This window comes from Sander lucioperca, chromosome 21, assembly GCF_008315115.2.
Source record: "Sander lucioperca isolate FBNREF2018 chromosome 21, SLUC_FBN_1.2, whole genome shotgun sequence".
Classification (NCBI taxonomy): Eukaryota; Metazoa; Chordata; class Actinopteri; order Perciformes; family Percidae; genus Sander; species Sander lucioperca.
In genome coordinates this window covers 11,523,385-11,539,941 of record NC_050193.1, presented here as the reverse complement: position 1 = coordinate 11,539,941, position 16,557 = coordinate 11,523,385, and the positions used below count along the sequence as shown (strand labels likewise).

The 16,557-nt window shown below is 39.4% G+C and overlaps 3 protein-coding genes across 10 annotated transcripts in view; 1 reads left to right on the top strand and 2 right to left on the bottom strand.

The window, feature by feature from the left end:
* Positions 1-73: 73 nt before the first annotated feature.
* On the bottom strand, positions 74-5,351 carry mif4gdb (MIF4G domain containing b). Of its 4 annotated transcripts, none has more exons than XM_031313023.2 (6): positions 5,252-5,351; positions 4,371-4,490; positions 4,051-4,160; positions 3,608-3,763; positions 3,041-3,133; positions 74-1,625 (listed from the first exon to the last, which is right to left on the bottom strand). In XM_031313023.2, the coding sequence occupies exons 2-6, from the start codon at positions 4,462-4,464 to the stop codon at positions 1,398-1,400; spliced, it is 681 nt and encodes a 226-aa protein (XP_031168883.1). In that variant the 5' UTR covers positions 4,465-4,490; positions 5,252-5,351; the 3' UTR covers positions 74-1,397. The 4 variants fall into 4 exon arrangements, with proteins under 4 accessions (XP_031168883.1, XP_031168881.1, XP_031168882.1 ...); XM_031313021.2 differs by having other exon boundaries at positions 5,211-5,322; XM_031313022.2 differs by having other exon boundaries at positions 5,138-5,321.
* Positions 5,352-5,622: 271 nt separating this feature from the next.
* slc25a19 (solute carrier family 25 member 19) lies at positions 5,623-9,734 on the top strand. 4 transcript variants are annotated; one of them, XM_031313017.2, is made up of 7 exons: positions 5,623-5,736; positions 6,527-6,687; positions 7,043-7,198; positions 7,284-7,454; positions 7,875-8,055; positions 8,893-9,023; positions 9,107-9,734. In XM_031313017.2, exons 2-7 carry the CDS (start codon positions 6,556-6,558, stop codon positions 9,320-9,322), a joined length of 987 nt encoding a protein of 328 aa, XP_031168877.1. In that variant the 5' UTR covers positions 5,623-5,736; positions 6,527-6,555; the 3' UTR covers positions 9,323-9,734. The 4 variants fall into 4 exon arrangements, with proteins under 4 accessions (XP_031168877.1, XP_031168878.1, XP_031168875.1 ...); XM_031313018.2 differs by having other exon boundaries at positions 5,637-5,770; XM_031313015.2 differs by having other exon boundaries at positions 5,637-5,797.
* A 1,077-nt stretch (positions 9,735-10,811) lies between these two features.
* The window catches only part of pitpnc1a (phosphatidylinositol transfer protein cytoplasmic 1a), a 48,986-nt gene continuing 43,240 nt past the window's right edge, over positions 10,812-16,557 (bottom strand). For both annotated transcript variants that reach the window (XM_031312440.2, XM_031312441.2), the window contains exons 8-10: positions 14,600-14,755; positions 13,943-14,006; positions 10,812-12,132 (exon numbers count right to left, since the gene is read on the bottom strand). In XM_031312440.2, the coding sequence (XP_031168300.1) occupies positions 11,822-12,132; positions 13,943-14,006; positions 14,600-14,755 (531 nt within the window). In that variant the 3' untranslated portion in view covers positions 10,812-11,821. The remainder of the gene's footprint in view (positions 12,133-13,942; positions 14,007-14,599; positions 14,756-16,557) is intronic.

Sequence of the window (16,557 nt, the reverse complement as noted above, 5' to 3'; positions counted from 1 at the left end):
TGGTGGTGCTAAATTCAGAGGAAAAATACTGTTCTACAAGCATTACACTCATAACTGATATGTGAAGAGAGGATAAATACCTACTCCTCCAGCAGTGGTGGAAAATAACTAAGCATATATTTACTCAAAATACTGCCATACATTTGACAGCTTTAGTTAAAGTTAATATGCAGATTCAGACTAATAATACAAAATATGATCAACAAATAAGTTGTGTTTGATTATGATAGAACTTAATGAATCCCAAGAGGGGAAATTCACAAGCTACCCTGCAGTTATAAAGTAATTAAAATGAGCCCTGCCTTGACGAGCTGCAACATTAAATGTAAATTATTTACAGATCAATGCATCAATAGTTAGAATGTAAATAAATAAATAAATATATATACTATTGGTTACTGTGGCATTGCTACTTTTGTGGCATTAGTACTTCTTCCACCACTGTCCTCCAGCACCTCAACTACAAACAAGATAAGAGCTTAGGCTTTGTTAAGAAGTAGTTTAGATGATGATGTTCTTGTTATAATTTGGCACGAGTTGTTAAACAAATGAAACTTGTGATTGCAGAAATGTATTGGATATCTGATTGACTTATCTGTAGAAACATAGTTCAATTATGAACTGTAACCAATCTCTTGGTCTTCTATTTATAAGTTGAGCCATATAAATTAAAAAAAATAAAAAGTCCCTGAATTAGGAAACAAACACTGTACTGCACTTTACACATGTAACATAACATAACAGTAACACAGGAATCCTACAGGACAAATGGGAAGAAAATTCCTCTGAACTGCATTTCAAACCTTTTGTAAAAATGTAAATTCTACACTGAAAAATATTTAACTAAATAATTAAAATATTGATTTTTTAATTAAAGTTGGTCACACAACAATAAAAAGTAAAGCAAGGACCAAATCAGCTTGCATCTGACTGGAATGTCTGTCCCAAGTCCTTTTTGGATTTGGTAAAAAAATAAGTTGGACTTTAAAATGTTTTCTCAAAAAAGGAATGCCTGCAAGATCAATTAAAAAAAATAAATAAATAAAAAATATCTTCAGCCTCTTTAGCTGTAATCAAACCTCAACAAACACAAACAAAGTGTACCTGAATGTGGCTAAACCTTGTTAACTTAACTTCAACACCTTGTGAACTATTGCACATTCCACATCCACTGCACCATGTCTCAGTAATATTATCAAACGCATGGAACAACCCAGCAAAATCAAAAAGTCTTTTTACAGTTTATGAACCGCCATCTTCTCAAAACCTGCAGGATTGTCCTTCGTGAATTTGCTGTTTTTTTTATAATCGGGGGTGGGTGCCTGAGGAGAGGTATCCAAGGTTGGGTAACACACCTGCAAACACAACTGCCCAGCACCCTTGTCCTCGCAACAATCCTAATCAGCTATTTCACTGTAGTAGTACTTGTGGGCGGTGCTGCTGAGCAGCCAGCCTCCAGCTCTGAACTCCAGGATCTCCAGCAGCAGCAGACGGGCCATGGAGGTGAGGCCCTCCTGTAGCAGGAAGCCGTCCCGCAGCAGGAAGAACAGCTCGTCCATCCGAGGGCTGTTCACCTTCTCCAGCTGCTCTCCGATGCGATGCAACTGCAGCACCAAACAGTCCACCTGCAGAGGGAGGTGCAGGAGATGTCAGGGACTTGTATAACATAAAGACGCCCTTGTGAAGTATGGTTTCTTATGTGCACGTATATTTATAAAACTGTCAAACAAAGGATGTTATAATAATAATAATGTTCCTTATAATATTGATTGTTTTGAAAAATGGATATTCAATCTTTTTACCTATTAATACATTAAGATGAAAGATGATATACTCAGAATATTCTGAAAAGAAATGTTTGTAATATTACATGTTTTGCATTTAGGGTCATTTTTCTCTTAAAGTTTTTGTATCCACGAAGAGTGATGGTGTCGTAGAAATTGTATTTTTTAAGAAAAGGATGATGTTTTGTAGACTTGGTATCTATGGTGATTTATCAGTGGATTTTTTTTTTATTACAGTAAGAAAACAGCTTCAGACACCATCATGATGAAGGCTAGATAGCCAAAAACATTTGTGAACTAGAAGGGCACTCAAAGAGCACAGACCTTGGCCAAGGCATTCCCTATCTCACAATTTTCCCAGTCAGGAACTCATTTTTCTGATCATTCCAACACCACATGAAATGCAGCACACACGCCCTATCTCGCAATGCTAACAAAAGTTTAAAAAAATGTGTGTATCCGCCCCATGATTCAGCTCCAAAATGTAATGGGTTCTTCCTTGGTAGGGCTGGGCAATACGGAGAAAATCAAATATCCGATATTTTTGACCAAATGCCTTGATATTGATACTGCAACGATATTGTAGTGTTGACTATTGATGCTTTCATAAAATATTTACACAATGAGATTTTTGATAAACAATCATCAGTAATGTGGATATAATGACTTAATGAATAAAGGTAAATACTAGAACCGTTAATACAGTCTGGTAAGTTCAGAAAATGACATCACTTTACTGTAATGCAGCCTTTAAAACCAGGAAAAACAACACTTATGGCATATTATGATATCCAAAAAATCTAAGACGATATCTAGTCTCACATCACGATATCGTGATGACAGACAAACAAACTGACAAACCGAACCGAAAACATTACCTCCGTGACGGAGGTAAGAAAGTATAGTGTACTGGAAAAGAGTTGCGCAACATGTTTTCATTTTGCCGGACTTGCTTGAAGGTCACACGGGTCTGCAACTCGCTGTGTGTGCATTCCCAAAGTAAGAAATGAGGAGTATTGCTACCATTGCCTGTGACCCAAGGCACTGGCCTAAGAAACCCAAAGTGCTCCTAAATACTTTTGGGACAAATGTCCGCACATGCATGATATTTATCAATATCAGCACTGTTCTTTTACTAAGAATTAAAAAAAAAAAAAACAATGTAAGAGCTTACAGTGAAAAAGTAGTTTACCAAATAAACATCTAAACCAATAAAATTTATAGAAAAAAGGAAATAACAACACATTCTTTCTCACCTCCTCCTCATTCATTAGAGCATCTGGTTGGGCCAGCCGGATCAGACAGTCATACACAGGATGCACCAGAGCCACCATCGGCATGTTGTTCACCTAAACGTCAGACAAACATAGAGAGCGCTTACAGCAGCTGCTATCTAGTTAAAAACTTTCATTAAAAATAGCACCTGACCGTCACCATAAAAGAGTCAACCTGTGAATAACGACAATGGCCATTATCAAGGATGAAACCTGAGTTCCTGTGAAAGTGAACTAGGGCCACACCTTTCAGGCTCATTTTCCCACCACTGACATATTAAACACTTATACTGTATAACCACACTTACAAGCAAGATGTTCAAGACGTTGCAGCAACAAGAGAGGCAAATGTAGTGTTTTACTACATTGAACACAAGATACAATCAAAGGCATTACAAGGTGACTGCTAAAAGAAAATAAATTCAAGCCCTTTTACAGATGCTTTGAGATGCTCCAGACTTGTTTAACAATGCAGCTCTGTATTTATAATGAAGACAATGTAACATATTGAAGTTTGACATACCTTAGCGGGAAACAACAATAACTTACTTTGAGGTAGTCGAAGATGTTACAGATAAACGTGACGTAGCACACCCACTCCTGCAACGAGCGCCCCCTCGTCTCCTCGCGGTTCTTGAACTCCTGCTGGAGCCGGTTCAGCAAATTTCTCCTGAACACATTTCCATTGTTCTGCTTGGCCTCGGCCTGCACGCGGTGACCAAGAGAGGTCAGAAAAAACGATGGAGTATGGACAAAAAGTCAGAAAACATAGAAGTGTAGGTAAGCTGGCTTAAGAGCCTCCTGTTGCTCGAGTGTAAACTACCAAATAGGCATTAAAAAGGTAAGAGGATGAAGAATGTGGCTAAGTCCTGCTCTGGTTTCTTAAATCCCTCTGTCTTAATGGTGCTGAGTGTCTTGATCAAAGAAACTAATGTGGATAACAACTACTGTTAAATGGACAACCAGTCCATCAAACTGCAAACAGTATGGACCTGCACAATGGTGTAGCAGATGCGTCCAGCTTCTTTGCTGAACACCTGGTCCTTTAACGACTGATCCATGATGATATCGGATACCTTCTCCAGGTTCACTGAACTTGGATCTGAAAGAAACAAAGCAGTATTTACAAAAAAAGATTGTTTGAAATGTTTATCATTTACACAGTGGCTGCTGAGTTCTTCTATTGTTTACATCTCAACAACATCATGACAATGCAGGAAAGGTTTTGAAAAGTATTAAAGACGTTTGCAACATTGACCTGGAATGCTGAAATTCCTATAAGTCAGTAATAAGAGGACAATAACATGCTAACCTTTCAAGGCTGTTTTCAGCAACATCTGTGTGTCCAGGTCAAATGACTGGATCCTGTAGTCATCAGTGGTGTTTTCCATGATAGATGGTAGCATCCAAATTACACCTTAAGACTGTCACACTGGAAAGATCAGACAGTATTTTTTACTGCCTTTTAGATGGGGTTAAAATATAACTGGTGTCAAAGAAATGCAAGCTTTTCACACACACATTGAGGTTCTGCTTCAAGCTTAGGCACAAAATACATTACAGAGACCGCAGAACAATTTGTGTGACAACAATGACGGCAAAATCCTGTACTGTCATCAAACTGGCTGCAGCCACAGCTCATTCACTGAGGGATAGGAGGGATTATATGGGCACACGCGGGTCAACCAAAAGGCCACCCAATACCCCAAAACATTCTTTTAAATTGTGAGGTATGCTCATTACGTAACTTACGCTACTTTACGTTAACGTTACATCTAACGTTAGCTAACGTAAAACGTCAACTTGGGTAACGTTATTTGGGTTTATCGCTGGGTTAACGAGAGTAAATATGAAGCGTTAACACAACTTTACGTCTTGTTGTGAACACACTAACGTTAATAGATAACTAGCGTTGACTTATATAGAATTAGCTAGCTTGTGTGCTTCTTCTCAATTGCAGAAACCTAACGTTAGCGTTATAGACGAGTAACGTTAGCGTCAAGTTTTATACTTAACACAACGTTACCTACATTTACGCTACAACCGCCCGCCAAAAGAAAGATACGGGTTAACGTTTACCAGATATCGAGTTGACAGAAAAGCCATCTGTCTTACTTAGCTACATTTCGAAAAGAATAAGGGACAAAATTACCTAAAATGTGAGCCTATTCTTTACATCTAAGCTGGACATACCACTTAGGTAGATGTAAGCAGACGTAACTTAACTCGACGCAGCCTTTCAAAGCTAAAGTATCAAAGCAAGATACATCTCTTCCTCTCGCCAAAAATAACGTAACCACCACAGACTGTATAAAACAGGTAACCACGAAACGAGGGCTATTTATGTCTGTATCGACCTAACGTCCTTATTCTCGTACAATACGTATCTACACTTCTGCCTAATTTGAAACTTTTTTTTGAATGTTTTCACCGAAAATACTATTATACCTGCTTTGACGCTAATGGGATGGTACAGTCTATGGATGAGGGCAATCAGCGTTGAGTTATTTCCGGCGTGTTGAAGTGAGGCAGTGGTTGATCTTGTTGCGATATTTCTGCTTTGAAAAGTGTCCACTCCCTTGTATCTGACCCGGAAGTAATGCTAGCAATGTGTGGCTTGCTTTCTTTAACTGTCTATGGTGGCTTGCAGTAGAAGCTTCTTCTTGTCCTATATTAATGTATGTGTCGGGGTTCAATACTGTAGCTGCACCGGTATTTATGAAAGACTGTTACTATAACGTAAGTGTCTCTGTGCCTCTGTACAAAGGCAACAGCTGCTCTGTTGCTGTTAGCTTAGCTAACGTTAGCCCCAAGGTCTCACTGCATGCCCTCTACATGCTGTGACTGTGAGTGTAATTTATTTGGTCCTCATAGCGTTTTATGCGTGTTGATGGAATTGATTTGATATTATAGTCTTGAGAATTAGATTTTCTTTAGATATTAATATATATTTTTTTTACAATATTTGGGGGTTGGCGCTCTAGAAAGTCAATCGAGGCAGAAGTGCCACAAACTTCTGCACTCTTGAAAACAAATACGAATGAATGAGGTTGTTCATTTTGACTGGGCTTACAAGACACCACACATTAACACAAGTCAGATACAGGATACTGCGTTTTTATCATTTTCAAACAAACAGCGTTTTGAACAATTCAGATCATCGGATTTTCATGCAGCAAAATGTATAAATCTGAGTTACGTAAAAAGTAACTAAATACATTTACTCAAGTTAACCAAGTTATAGTTTAGACGTACGTGTACTGTACTGCTACTATATGTAGGCTACTTTGCAGGTTACATACAAAACGTATGAGCATTTTATAAAATGTGATGCCGTTCAAACTAGCTCTACCGTGCCATGCTTTAGTTTGATATGTCTATAATTTTGGATTTGACTAGATATTGTCTAGATCATTTTTTCTAAGTGAACCCTACAAAACACAAATAATTCATAATTTTCTTCTGCAGTGCTAACAGGAATCTGAGGCTGTGGAGACATGGTGGGCTATGACCCTGGGGCTCTGTGTGCAGCCTTCTCACCAGAGGAGGCAGCCCTGGCTGGGTCAGCTGCTGGGATGGTCACCAGGGCCCTCATCAGCCCCTTTGACGTGCTTAAAATCAGATTTCAGGTAATGACGAAAGTAGTCACTGTGTGTAGTGGTCAGGACTCACCGCAGCATCCAGATGCTGACAGAATAAAGTTCACTAAGCGTTCATGCTGATTTTGAAGATATTTGAATCAAAGCAAAAATACAGTGCACCGTAATGTTTTTCAATATTTTCACATTTCAAGCGGTAAAATATACTATACTGTATTTGGAGCCACACAAAGCAATAATGTAAGTTTAAAGCACATCATCAGTTGTTGGCTCTTTACCCTCTTAGCGTCCCATTTCAGCAGCTGAACTATCATGATAAATTGTGTTATGGAACTTAAATATGTTGTTAATGCTGTGTGTTCATCTGAATTTGTTTTCCCCACAGCTGCAGATTGAGCGTCTGTCTTCACGTAGGCCCGAGGGGAAGTACCAGGGATTATTTCAGGCATCCTGGTGCATTTATTCAGAGGAGGGACTCTCTGCTTTCTGGAAGGGCCACGTACCTGCACAGCTCCTCTCCATCTGCTTCGGGGCTGTCCAGGTAGAGTAAACTTTTCAAAACTATCTTTTATACACGATTACCTGTATTTACAAGATTTACTTAATTGTGTACATGTGCTTTGCAGTTTGCCAGTTTTGAGTTAATGACGGAGGTGGTCCACAAGTCGACGCTGTATGACAGCCAGACAGCAGGAGTTCACTTTATGTGTGGTGGTCTGGCTGCATGCTCTGCTACAGTGGTCTGCCAGCCTCTGGACACATTGCGGACACGCTTTGCAGCTCAGGGAGAAACCAAGGTAGAAAGTTTCAGATAGTAGTCAAGAATTTCTTACGTCAACTCATAGTCGTAATTTTTCTTGTAGTTTTTTTGCTGCCTTTGACGAGTTGAGTTTATTGGAAAAAGCCCCTGTTCAGACATAAATCCAGTACACTATGAGTTCAACTTTTGCAAAAAAAAAAAGGCCAGTTGCTAGGAAGTTCAATGACTCATAATTGGCAAGTGTGGATTTTTTAGCAAAAACTGAATTTAAATAAATAATCATCCTTCCATTAATTTTCTGCAGCTTATCTAGGTCCTGTTAATTAAATGAATTCTATCATCAGGAACTACAGTTATTCACTGCTGGGGACTACTGACACAAATAGGATAAAGTTTGCTTACCTTGTGAACCCCGCAGAAACCCTTTATTATGCTTCATCTTCATCTGTCTTCTCAGGTTTACAGGAACCTGCGTCATGCTGTGTCTACAATGTGCCGCTCAGAGGGAGTGCTAACATTTTACCGTGGCCTGTCTCCAACACTGATGGCAGTGTTTCCTTATGCTGGGCTGCAGTTCTTCTTCTACAATGTCTTTAAGAAACTGTTGGCTCCACAAGCTAAAGCTGGAAACTCAGGGGGTCAGTGGAGATCATGGCTTTTATTACACCACACGTATGAAGTAGGGCTGTGTATTGGCAAGAATCTGGCGGGGCGGCCTCTAGCTCACCCAGTAAGAGCGTTCGCCCCATGTTGGCTGAGTCCTGCAGCGGCGCGGGTTCGAATCCGACCCGCTGCCCTTTGCTGCGTGTCATCCCCCATCTCTCTCCCCCTTTCCAGTCTATCCACTATCAATAAAGGGAAAATGCCCCAAAAAATAATCTTTAAAAAAAAAAAAAAAAAAAAAAAAAAAGAATCTGGCCATACGATACGTATCACGATACATGGGTCACGATTCAGTATATTTCGATACTGTGCGTAAGGCGATATATTGGGATTTTTTTTAGGTATAATTTTAGAAAAGCTAATATTTAAGAAAAGACATGATGTGCATAAAAGTCAAAGAAGTATACTTTAGGTAAACAGTTCAGTACACAGAAAATCAAACTGCCAGTTTGGGATTGTGGTTCACAGGTTCTTAGTGAGTAAATTTGTATACGCTAAAGTTCAGCCATAGCTACATTGTTAGTTTCTAGCAAAAAGTCAGGCACTGTTAGGCAAGGACACTAGTGGTGCATCTCAGCATAGCCATGTAGCGGTAGGGGATTTAAACACAACATAAATGTGAACCACTGTCTTACATGAATATTTTTGCACGTAAACTAAACAAAAAAAATCGATATTGTGTTTTTGAAAATCGATACAGTATTGCAAAATAAAATATCGCGATACTCAAGTGTATCAATTTTTTTCTAACACCCATAGTATGAAGCATTCACAGCTTGACGTTTTATTGCCTTTTTATGTCTCCCTTCAAGGGGATCTAAGAAGCCTGGTCTCTGGCAGTGGAGCTGGAATAATCAGCAAAACAATGACATATCCCTTTGACCTCTTCAAGAAGAGACTGCAGGTGGGAGGCTTTGAGGCAGCCAGAGTTCACTTTGGACAGGTAAACTTCTCTGCAACATGTTGGGCATGTTTGGAGCACATATTTTGGGTCTAATGTGTAAGTAATATGTTTCTCATGTGCAGGTGCGGAGTTATAGAGGCCTGGTGGACTGCATGGTTCAAATAGCCAAAGAGGAGGGCGTCCGAGGCTTCTTCAAAGGCCTCTCACCCAGCCTTGTGAAGGCTGCACTATCAACAGGCTTCACCTTTTTTTGGTATGAATTTTTCCTCAATGCCATGCATAACCTAAAAGAAAGGCAGAGAACAAATGGCCTCACCAGAGACCTCGGGGAAAGATAGTGAAGGTAAAAAAAATAACAATGGCACAATCACGCACATCAGAAATAGACCCATGCCTCCTTCTTTGCTTGCACTTAACACATCACCTGGGTCGAAGTTCTGTGTTTTTCTTTGTGTGTTTATGTATAAGGATGGGAAAACATAACCTCATTGTATTTGTTTATGTGCTGTCTCTACGCCTTGTTGTGTCCAAAATTGCATTTTTTTAATGTATTTTATATTTTAGAGGTTTCTAAGGGTATATATAGAAAATAAATGTCATAACATTGATCAAACTCAACTTTGCACATTTTAAGCTTTTATTCATAACTTTGCCATTGTTGACTCTCATTTTGTTAACATTTAGTTAATAAATTGGAAGAGGAGTATTCAGCACAATTTGCTTTGATTGTGTGGTCGTATGGGTTTCGACCATAGACTGTATAATATTAATGGACAGAGCATGTGTGACGTCACCCATTGGTTTGTGGAGATCCGCTATGAGTCGTCGAGTTTGCCGTTACGGGCGCAGCCATCCTGGTTGCGGATGTGACGATTTTAGACAAGAGGGAGGAGTGAGGGAGGAGCCACGTTACGTTACACACTTTCACTGGCAATCACATCATAGCCACGCCCTTAAACACCCCCTGCTTTATCGCAGATTTTAAAATCAACGAGACCATAATTCAAAAAATGAACATCCTTCTGCGTTGCAGAAGACTTAAAACTAGCGATTGAGACCATAAACTCATTATGAAAATGTTTACTGAGGTAATAAATCAAGTGAGAAGTGGGTCACTTTCTCATAGACTTCTACAGAAACCGACCAACTTTTGCAACCGCACGTGTCGCCCCCTGCTGGAATTCAGATAGAATGCAGGTTTAAGGCACTTCCGCATTTGCAGCACTTCGCCGAACCGGATGCTTGTCCATTAATATTATACAGTCTATGGTTTCGACAAAAACATGAACTTGTTTTATATTTATTTTATTATGTATCTGTGGTGGGCAAAACAGAATCCTGTTGAGTATAAGGTGAATGCACTGTGAATTAAGGGGTTAGAGTTAGTTTGTCCTGCTAAGTTAAACTCTTTGAGTGGCTGTGGTTGTGACTCCATGTCTGTCCAACACCTTCAGGTCATTATTTTTTTTTAAATAAAAGTTTTTATAAAAACTGAGTGGTCTGCTTGGTCCGTTGACAAGAGGATACATGAATGATTGTGAACCACTTACAGCATCACAATGTTCAGGTCAGAGAAATAGCTGCTTTAATGTTTTATTTTATATCTCTGTTTGAGTCCTTCAAACTAGTCTTATGCCCTTAGCACACATCTGAAAGTGTGTTTTGAGTGAATGTGTGAAAAATATTTTGTGTCCCATGAGCACTTTGCATAGCTTAAATTGTAATACTTTTAGCTTCTAAAACCACTTTAGGGAATGTGTTTATTTGCTTTTGAGTGGTTATCTTTAATTCCATTATAATAAATGGTATTAACAAAGACTCACTTTTATGGATATAACAGAATTGGATTTTAATTTAATTCACTGAATACAAAACCCATCAACAGTATGACTAAGACATTTAATAAAGCAGCAAAACAACATGCAAACCACAGGACCAGTATGTTAAAACACAACATCAAGTCTGTTACCAGAGAAAACAGAGAACATTTAATATTTAAAAGCAGCCTCTGCAGTTCAAACCATGCAATTACACAAGTCATTTACAGACGCTTTGGCTGACAGAACTCACTATAATAAACACTTAAAGAAGATAGTCCTGTTTTTAAAACATGAGCAATTTCATAGCAGCATTATCACTGGATATAATATTCTTTTTGAAGTACTGACATTTTACCTGTTAAACAATATTCATACAGTATATACAAGAATACACAATACCCTTACACCTGACTGTGAAAACCATAATACTCAACTGATACAGTGGCCAACAAGAATCTGCTGAAAAGTCCCAACCACATAAACGGATACGTCAAACCACAAGCTCCTGTGAACAAAGCCAGAGACTCTGAATCAGAAAAAACAATTACGTTCTGTACATGTTAAGTATTAAGTTAAGAGTGACTGAATCTCAACATATCTTGTCAGCACAGACAAGCAAGGTGATAATCTGTGGGATAAAACATTTTCAGGAATGTATGCTACACTCAATCGTAGTAAGTGGACTTGATACTGTTTGATGCATGGTGCTGACTGTTCTGAGGAGGAGAGAAGAATGAGGAGCCTCCAGCAGCTTTTAGATGCACTACGTATACCTTTACACCTTGCAGGGCTTTTTGCTATGGAGATCAGGCTGCCTGTCTGTACCTGTAAAGGCAGTCTGAGAGCTGTTGGCTTTTGCTGTAACACTGGCGAGTCGGCTGAGGGGGCTGGGATCAACCGGACAGTGAAAAGTCTCCTTCACTTCAGCTGGCTGAGGGGGCGTTGTGGGATGTGCTGGGCAGGCATCCTCCACTGATCCACAGGTCGAGGGTGTTCCCCAGTGGCACAGCACCGCTCTCATTCTGGCTGCGGACTGGAGTTCCAGGAGAAAAAGCTGGGCAGTTTAAAGAGTGAATCCCTTCGGCCCGGATCCGGCAGGGTCAAGGTCTCCGGAGCCGACTTCTTCCTGGGACGCTCCTTTGGCACTGACAGGAACTCTGGGGCTTCAGTGGAGAGGGGAGTGGATGGGGCGCTGTTAGGGCCGCTGCGGGTGCTTGATGGCAGGGGGGTCTCTGAGATGGAGATGGCAGGGGGGAAGGTGCCGATCTTCAGATTGGTGGCCTCTTGTGTGGCCCGCTCGTACTCTCTGACTTCCTCCATGGTCATGTCTGTTGGGATGGAGGCATTACACTTAAAAAAGTGATAGGTTCATAAATATATTCTACAGAAGGCAGTGGACAATTGTCCAGTGTCTTATGATTAAGAGAAATAATCAATTGCTCCAGAAATTAAATGGATGTTGGCCATGGTTATACTTAAACAGTCCAATTATTGTATTTTCAGTTAAATGTAAAGTAATGAGAAAAAGCAGGAAAAAGAAATATTGACAGTGATAGAAATATGTCCATATTATGATGTGACAAAACATAGCTAAGTGTGGACATTCATCAATGTCTTTATGTCTATTCGTAGACCGGTCACAGTGGTTCCCAACCAGAGGTACATGTATTTATAATTACTACCTTCGCCAAGGAGGTCAGGTTTTCGGTTTGGTTTGTCTGTTTGTTCCAGTGGATTGGATTTACTATATTTACAATAAACAGTAAGCTGCCCATCAACCAAAATCAGTTGTAATGCAAGCGTGTTAGCAAGCAATCAGAGTGGTTGATAAATGGCTGTAAGTAATGGTTGTAGTAGAAGAATGCAAACTTGGCAACCAAACATTGACATGCTGTTTGGTCTTGAAGATATTTATTTTACACTTATTTAAGAGGCTTTTTGAGTTACTTACAAACAAACAGTGAAGTTTTCTAATCAAAGAAACATTTAAGAAGATATTTCAAAATATTTCACAAACAACATTGCAGTGATGGTTAGCTTTACAGTACTGTACCTGCTACACACTCAGTCAAAGTTTACATTGCTTATTCTGACATCTCTGTAAAAAACTACATAATCTTTGGGATTCTTCAAACAAAGAGCTGCATAGCATTAAACAGTTGTGGGTATAAAGATCAAATAAGGCTCCTATTTAATGGTTCAAAACCAACACCCATCACATGGCTGAACACAGTTTTGTATGACGGCAATGATCAAAAAGTTTATGATAGGTTGCCTGTAGCACAGTGGTTAAAAAACGAATTAAATAATAATGGCTCAGAGAAGGCGTGACATGAATAATCAAATAGTGGAGATAAAAAGAGGGCACGCAGTTGAAAACAGTGAACCTTTCCATAAAATTGAAAACTCACGGAAATTAGACAGCCTCATTTCAAAGATGCTTCACTGTCATGAAGTACAAAAAAGTCCAACAATACAAAAACAACATATTCAGCTATGAATAGTGTGACAGCAAAAGGAACCACTTCAAAAATGAAATTATACAAATTTAGGTAACATGTGAAGATGAAATTTGCTTGAAAGGACGACACCCTGGAATTAAACAAATGTGTATGCATTGAACCACCATTTCATTATCTTTGTTGGATTTTACCTTGTCATTGTAAGATTAAATGCTAAACAACAGCACCTAAGCTTGTAGAGTTATCTAACCATACTGAGAGATTGTCATCTTTATAGATGTTTAAAGCCAAAAACTAGTGAACAGTGTGCACTGTGTGCAGTACAGTACTCAGTTTCTGATAATCATAAGGCAAAACACCTCATATGCTGGATTATTGTATAAACATATAAATGGTAGTGCTTTTTAGGGTAGTCAAAGATGCTTAAATGTGCTAAAAAATGTCTGTACTGGACCCTTAAAAGACATATTCTTATCATTCATACGTTTTACAATACTTTCTATGAGGTATACTTTGAATTTGAGTTATACAGATTGGGCTAAAACAATAAACTTTATTCCATTGGCGAGTGTACTGATTTCTGCCACATTATCAAACTGCAATCTGGAGATGAGTCAGTGTCTATACACAAAACTAACCCATGTTTCATAATCCATGCCATTGCTAATAAACTCACCAATCCACTCATCCACCCAGGCAAAGGCCTGCCTGTGTCCTAAAAGCAGGACCTCTCGAATCACCTGAGAAGAATTTGAAAAAAAAGAGAGGAAGAGGAAGCAAAAGAGGAGCACAATCACAAAGGAAGAAAGGTAAAGAGGGACAGAGGGAGTTCAAGGAGAGAGGATGTGAATCAGAATAAGTTAACTATGGAGGCTGTAAAGAGTTGTTTCTGTTCACCCCTGAAGGAATGTGATTAATATGAGTCACTACCGGTGTTACCACGCGAGAAATTACCCTGCCTGTGTGCGTGTGTGTGTGTGTGTGTGTGTGCGCCTCAGGCAAGGAGAGCACAGGGACAGTTCACCCCAGGAACAGATGCTGTAGAGGGCTAGGCAAAATGGATTTGGGAATTAGGAGATATTAAGTTTAAATTGTGCAGCCATTGTAAAGGGAGGTGGTGCAAGGCTATCTGTGGGATATTAAACAGCTCACATATTGTAGAAGGCGAAAATGGAACATCTGATTTTGCTTCATGGCCAACTGGTTGTGTGTCGCATGTTTTCAGAGGAAATAAAACGCCTTTAGCACTGACACCAACCTAGGGTCAAAAAGTTTGACTGAGTAAGGAAAGGGTATATCTGAGAGGGAAGAACTTTTTTTTTTTTATCCTAACCTTGTGTACAAACTGCTCCACACGTGTTTGCAGGCCCCAGACTTCAAACTTGACTGTGACCAGTTTGTAGGAGCACATGATGGGCTCTTGGTTGTTGATCCATCCTTCCTGCAGGAGGCCTCGAGTAGTCTTCTTTGACTTAAAATACCTCAGGTCCTGCAAGGCCACGAGACACCAGTTTAAAAAAATAAGAAATTCTTCTTCAGAAAAAAAAACTTATGTCAGTATACGCACACACACACACACACACACACACACACACTCCATTTCCTCCCCCCTGCCTATAAGACAGGATCACCTGCATCCATTACAAGCTTCATGCAGAGCACAAGCCAGGCTGCACGGTGGAAGTCCCTAATCACAAACTTTACGTGCATTAATCACTGCTCCCTATAGACTCATTTTGCTGTATTGCTCATTTGTCTCATGTGTCTGACTGTGATAGAGTGTGTGCGAGGGTGATATACAACTCTCTCCATCCGTGCTGGGAAAACACTTAGAGGCAGTGGAGGTTAAAGAGGCCTGTTTCTTTTCTCTGCGCATAAATCCTGTCATAAAGTTTCTCAGCAGACAAAGAAGGAAAATATGAAAAATGCTAATGAGAGCTTATCCTGGAGCCCCATGTGCAAAACTCTAACTACAGTCTGCATTACCAACAGTCACCTGAGCTAAACAGTTCACATCACCTGCAAAACTAATTCCAAGCAAGACAACTCACACACTTCACACACGTCTCAAAACAGAAACACTGTGAGCAATCCTCACTAAGATAACACACACTGTCACTCAGAACACACACAGAGTAAAAACACTGGCATCAAACACCAATGCAAAAAATACAAACTTTTGATCTTTACAGTTTGAATAATTTAAGGGACGTCACACTAATCAATAGTTTCTTTAAAGAAAAGAGTGAAATTCCTTCACATGAACATTTTCTATTTTATAACATACCAGTTTTTTAAGGAAACAAAAAGGAATGAAAATCAGCAGTTTGATTCAATAGCTATATAATTTTACTGTATTTTGCCTGTCCTAGTTTATGTAATGACTGGAAAAAAAAGTTAAAAACTAAAGGTAACAAAGAGCATTGGATGTCCTGGCTTGCCATGCACCTGCATCATCTCTAAATACAAATGAATGTGGTGTTTCCATTGCTTCCACCTCCATTACTTTCTGAAAAACAGTAAGTTGCAGTTTTACTGTACTACAGTAAAGGTAGTGTTTTTCACGTTGTTTTATAGCTGTGTATGTAACCTCAGACATCTTACCTGGACATGTTGGTATCTTTGCTCTTTTACCTGTTTACTGTTTCTCTCGAACAGTATAGTGTATAACTGATTCATTGTTATTTGGTGTTTCTTTATTTCCCAAAAAAAAAATCTTTCTGAGCTTTCCCTATATATATATAGTATGTGTTCACTAACAAGTCTTTCAGTTGAAATTGCAATCAGCAGTGTTTGAAATGCACCAGACTGAAATCCATTCTGTTTTGAATGTGTGGTAACAAGTTTTGACAGCAGTGTGTTAGCATTTAAACAAAGTGGTGCGCATCCACAGTGTTGTGCAGGTTGTGGTTAAAGTCATGGGATAAGTGTGTAGAGTTTTGAAAACTGTGTTCAAGCAATTAAAAAACGAACTAGAGTTTGGTCCACATGAACTGCTGCTGTGCAGACTGTAGTCAGAGCTTTGCACATATAGTCCAGTTGGGCCCACTGTCATTTAGCAATCGAAAAAAAAAACTGTAGGATATCTTGGTGCTATTTTTAGCTCCAAGAGGATAAAAGCAGAATACCATTAAGCCTGGTGGGAGGTGTGCATATATAATATGTGTGTGTGTGTGTGTGTGTGTGTGTGTGTGTAAATGGAGGTGTTAATTATAAAACACCACTGCAGTGACATCATGACCCCTCTTGATTATTAATAGCTCAGCTTTTTATGACCATCACACCCTGACA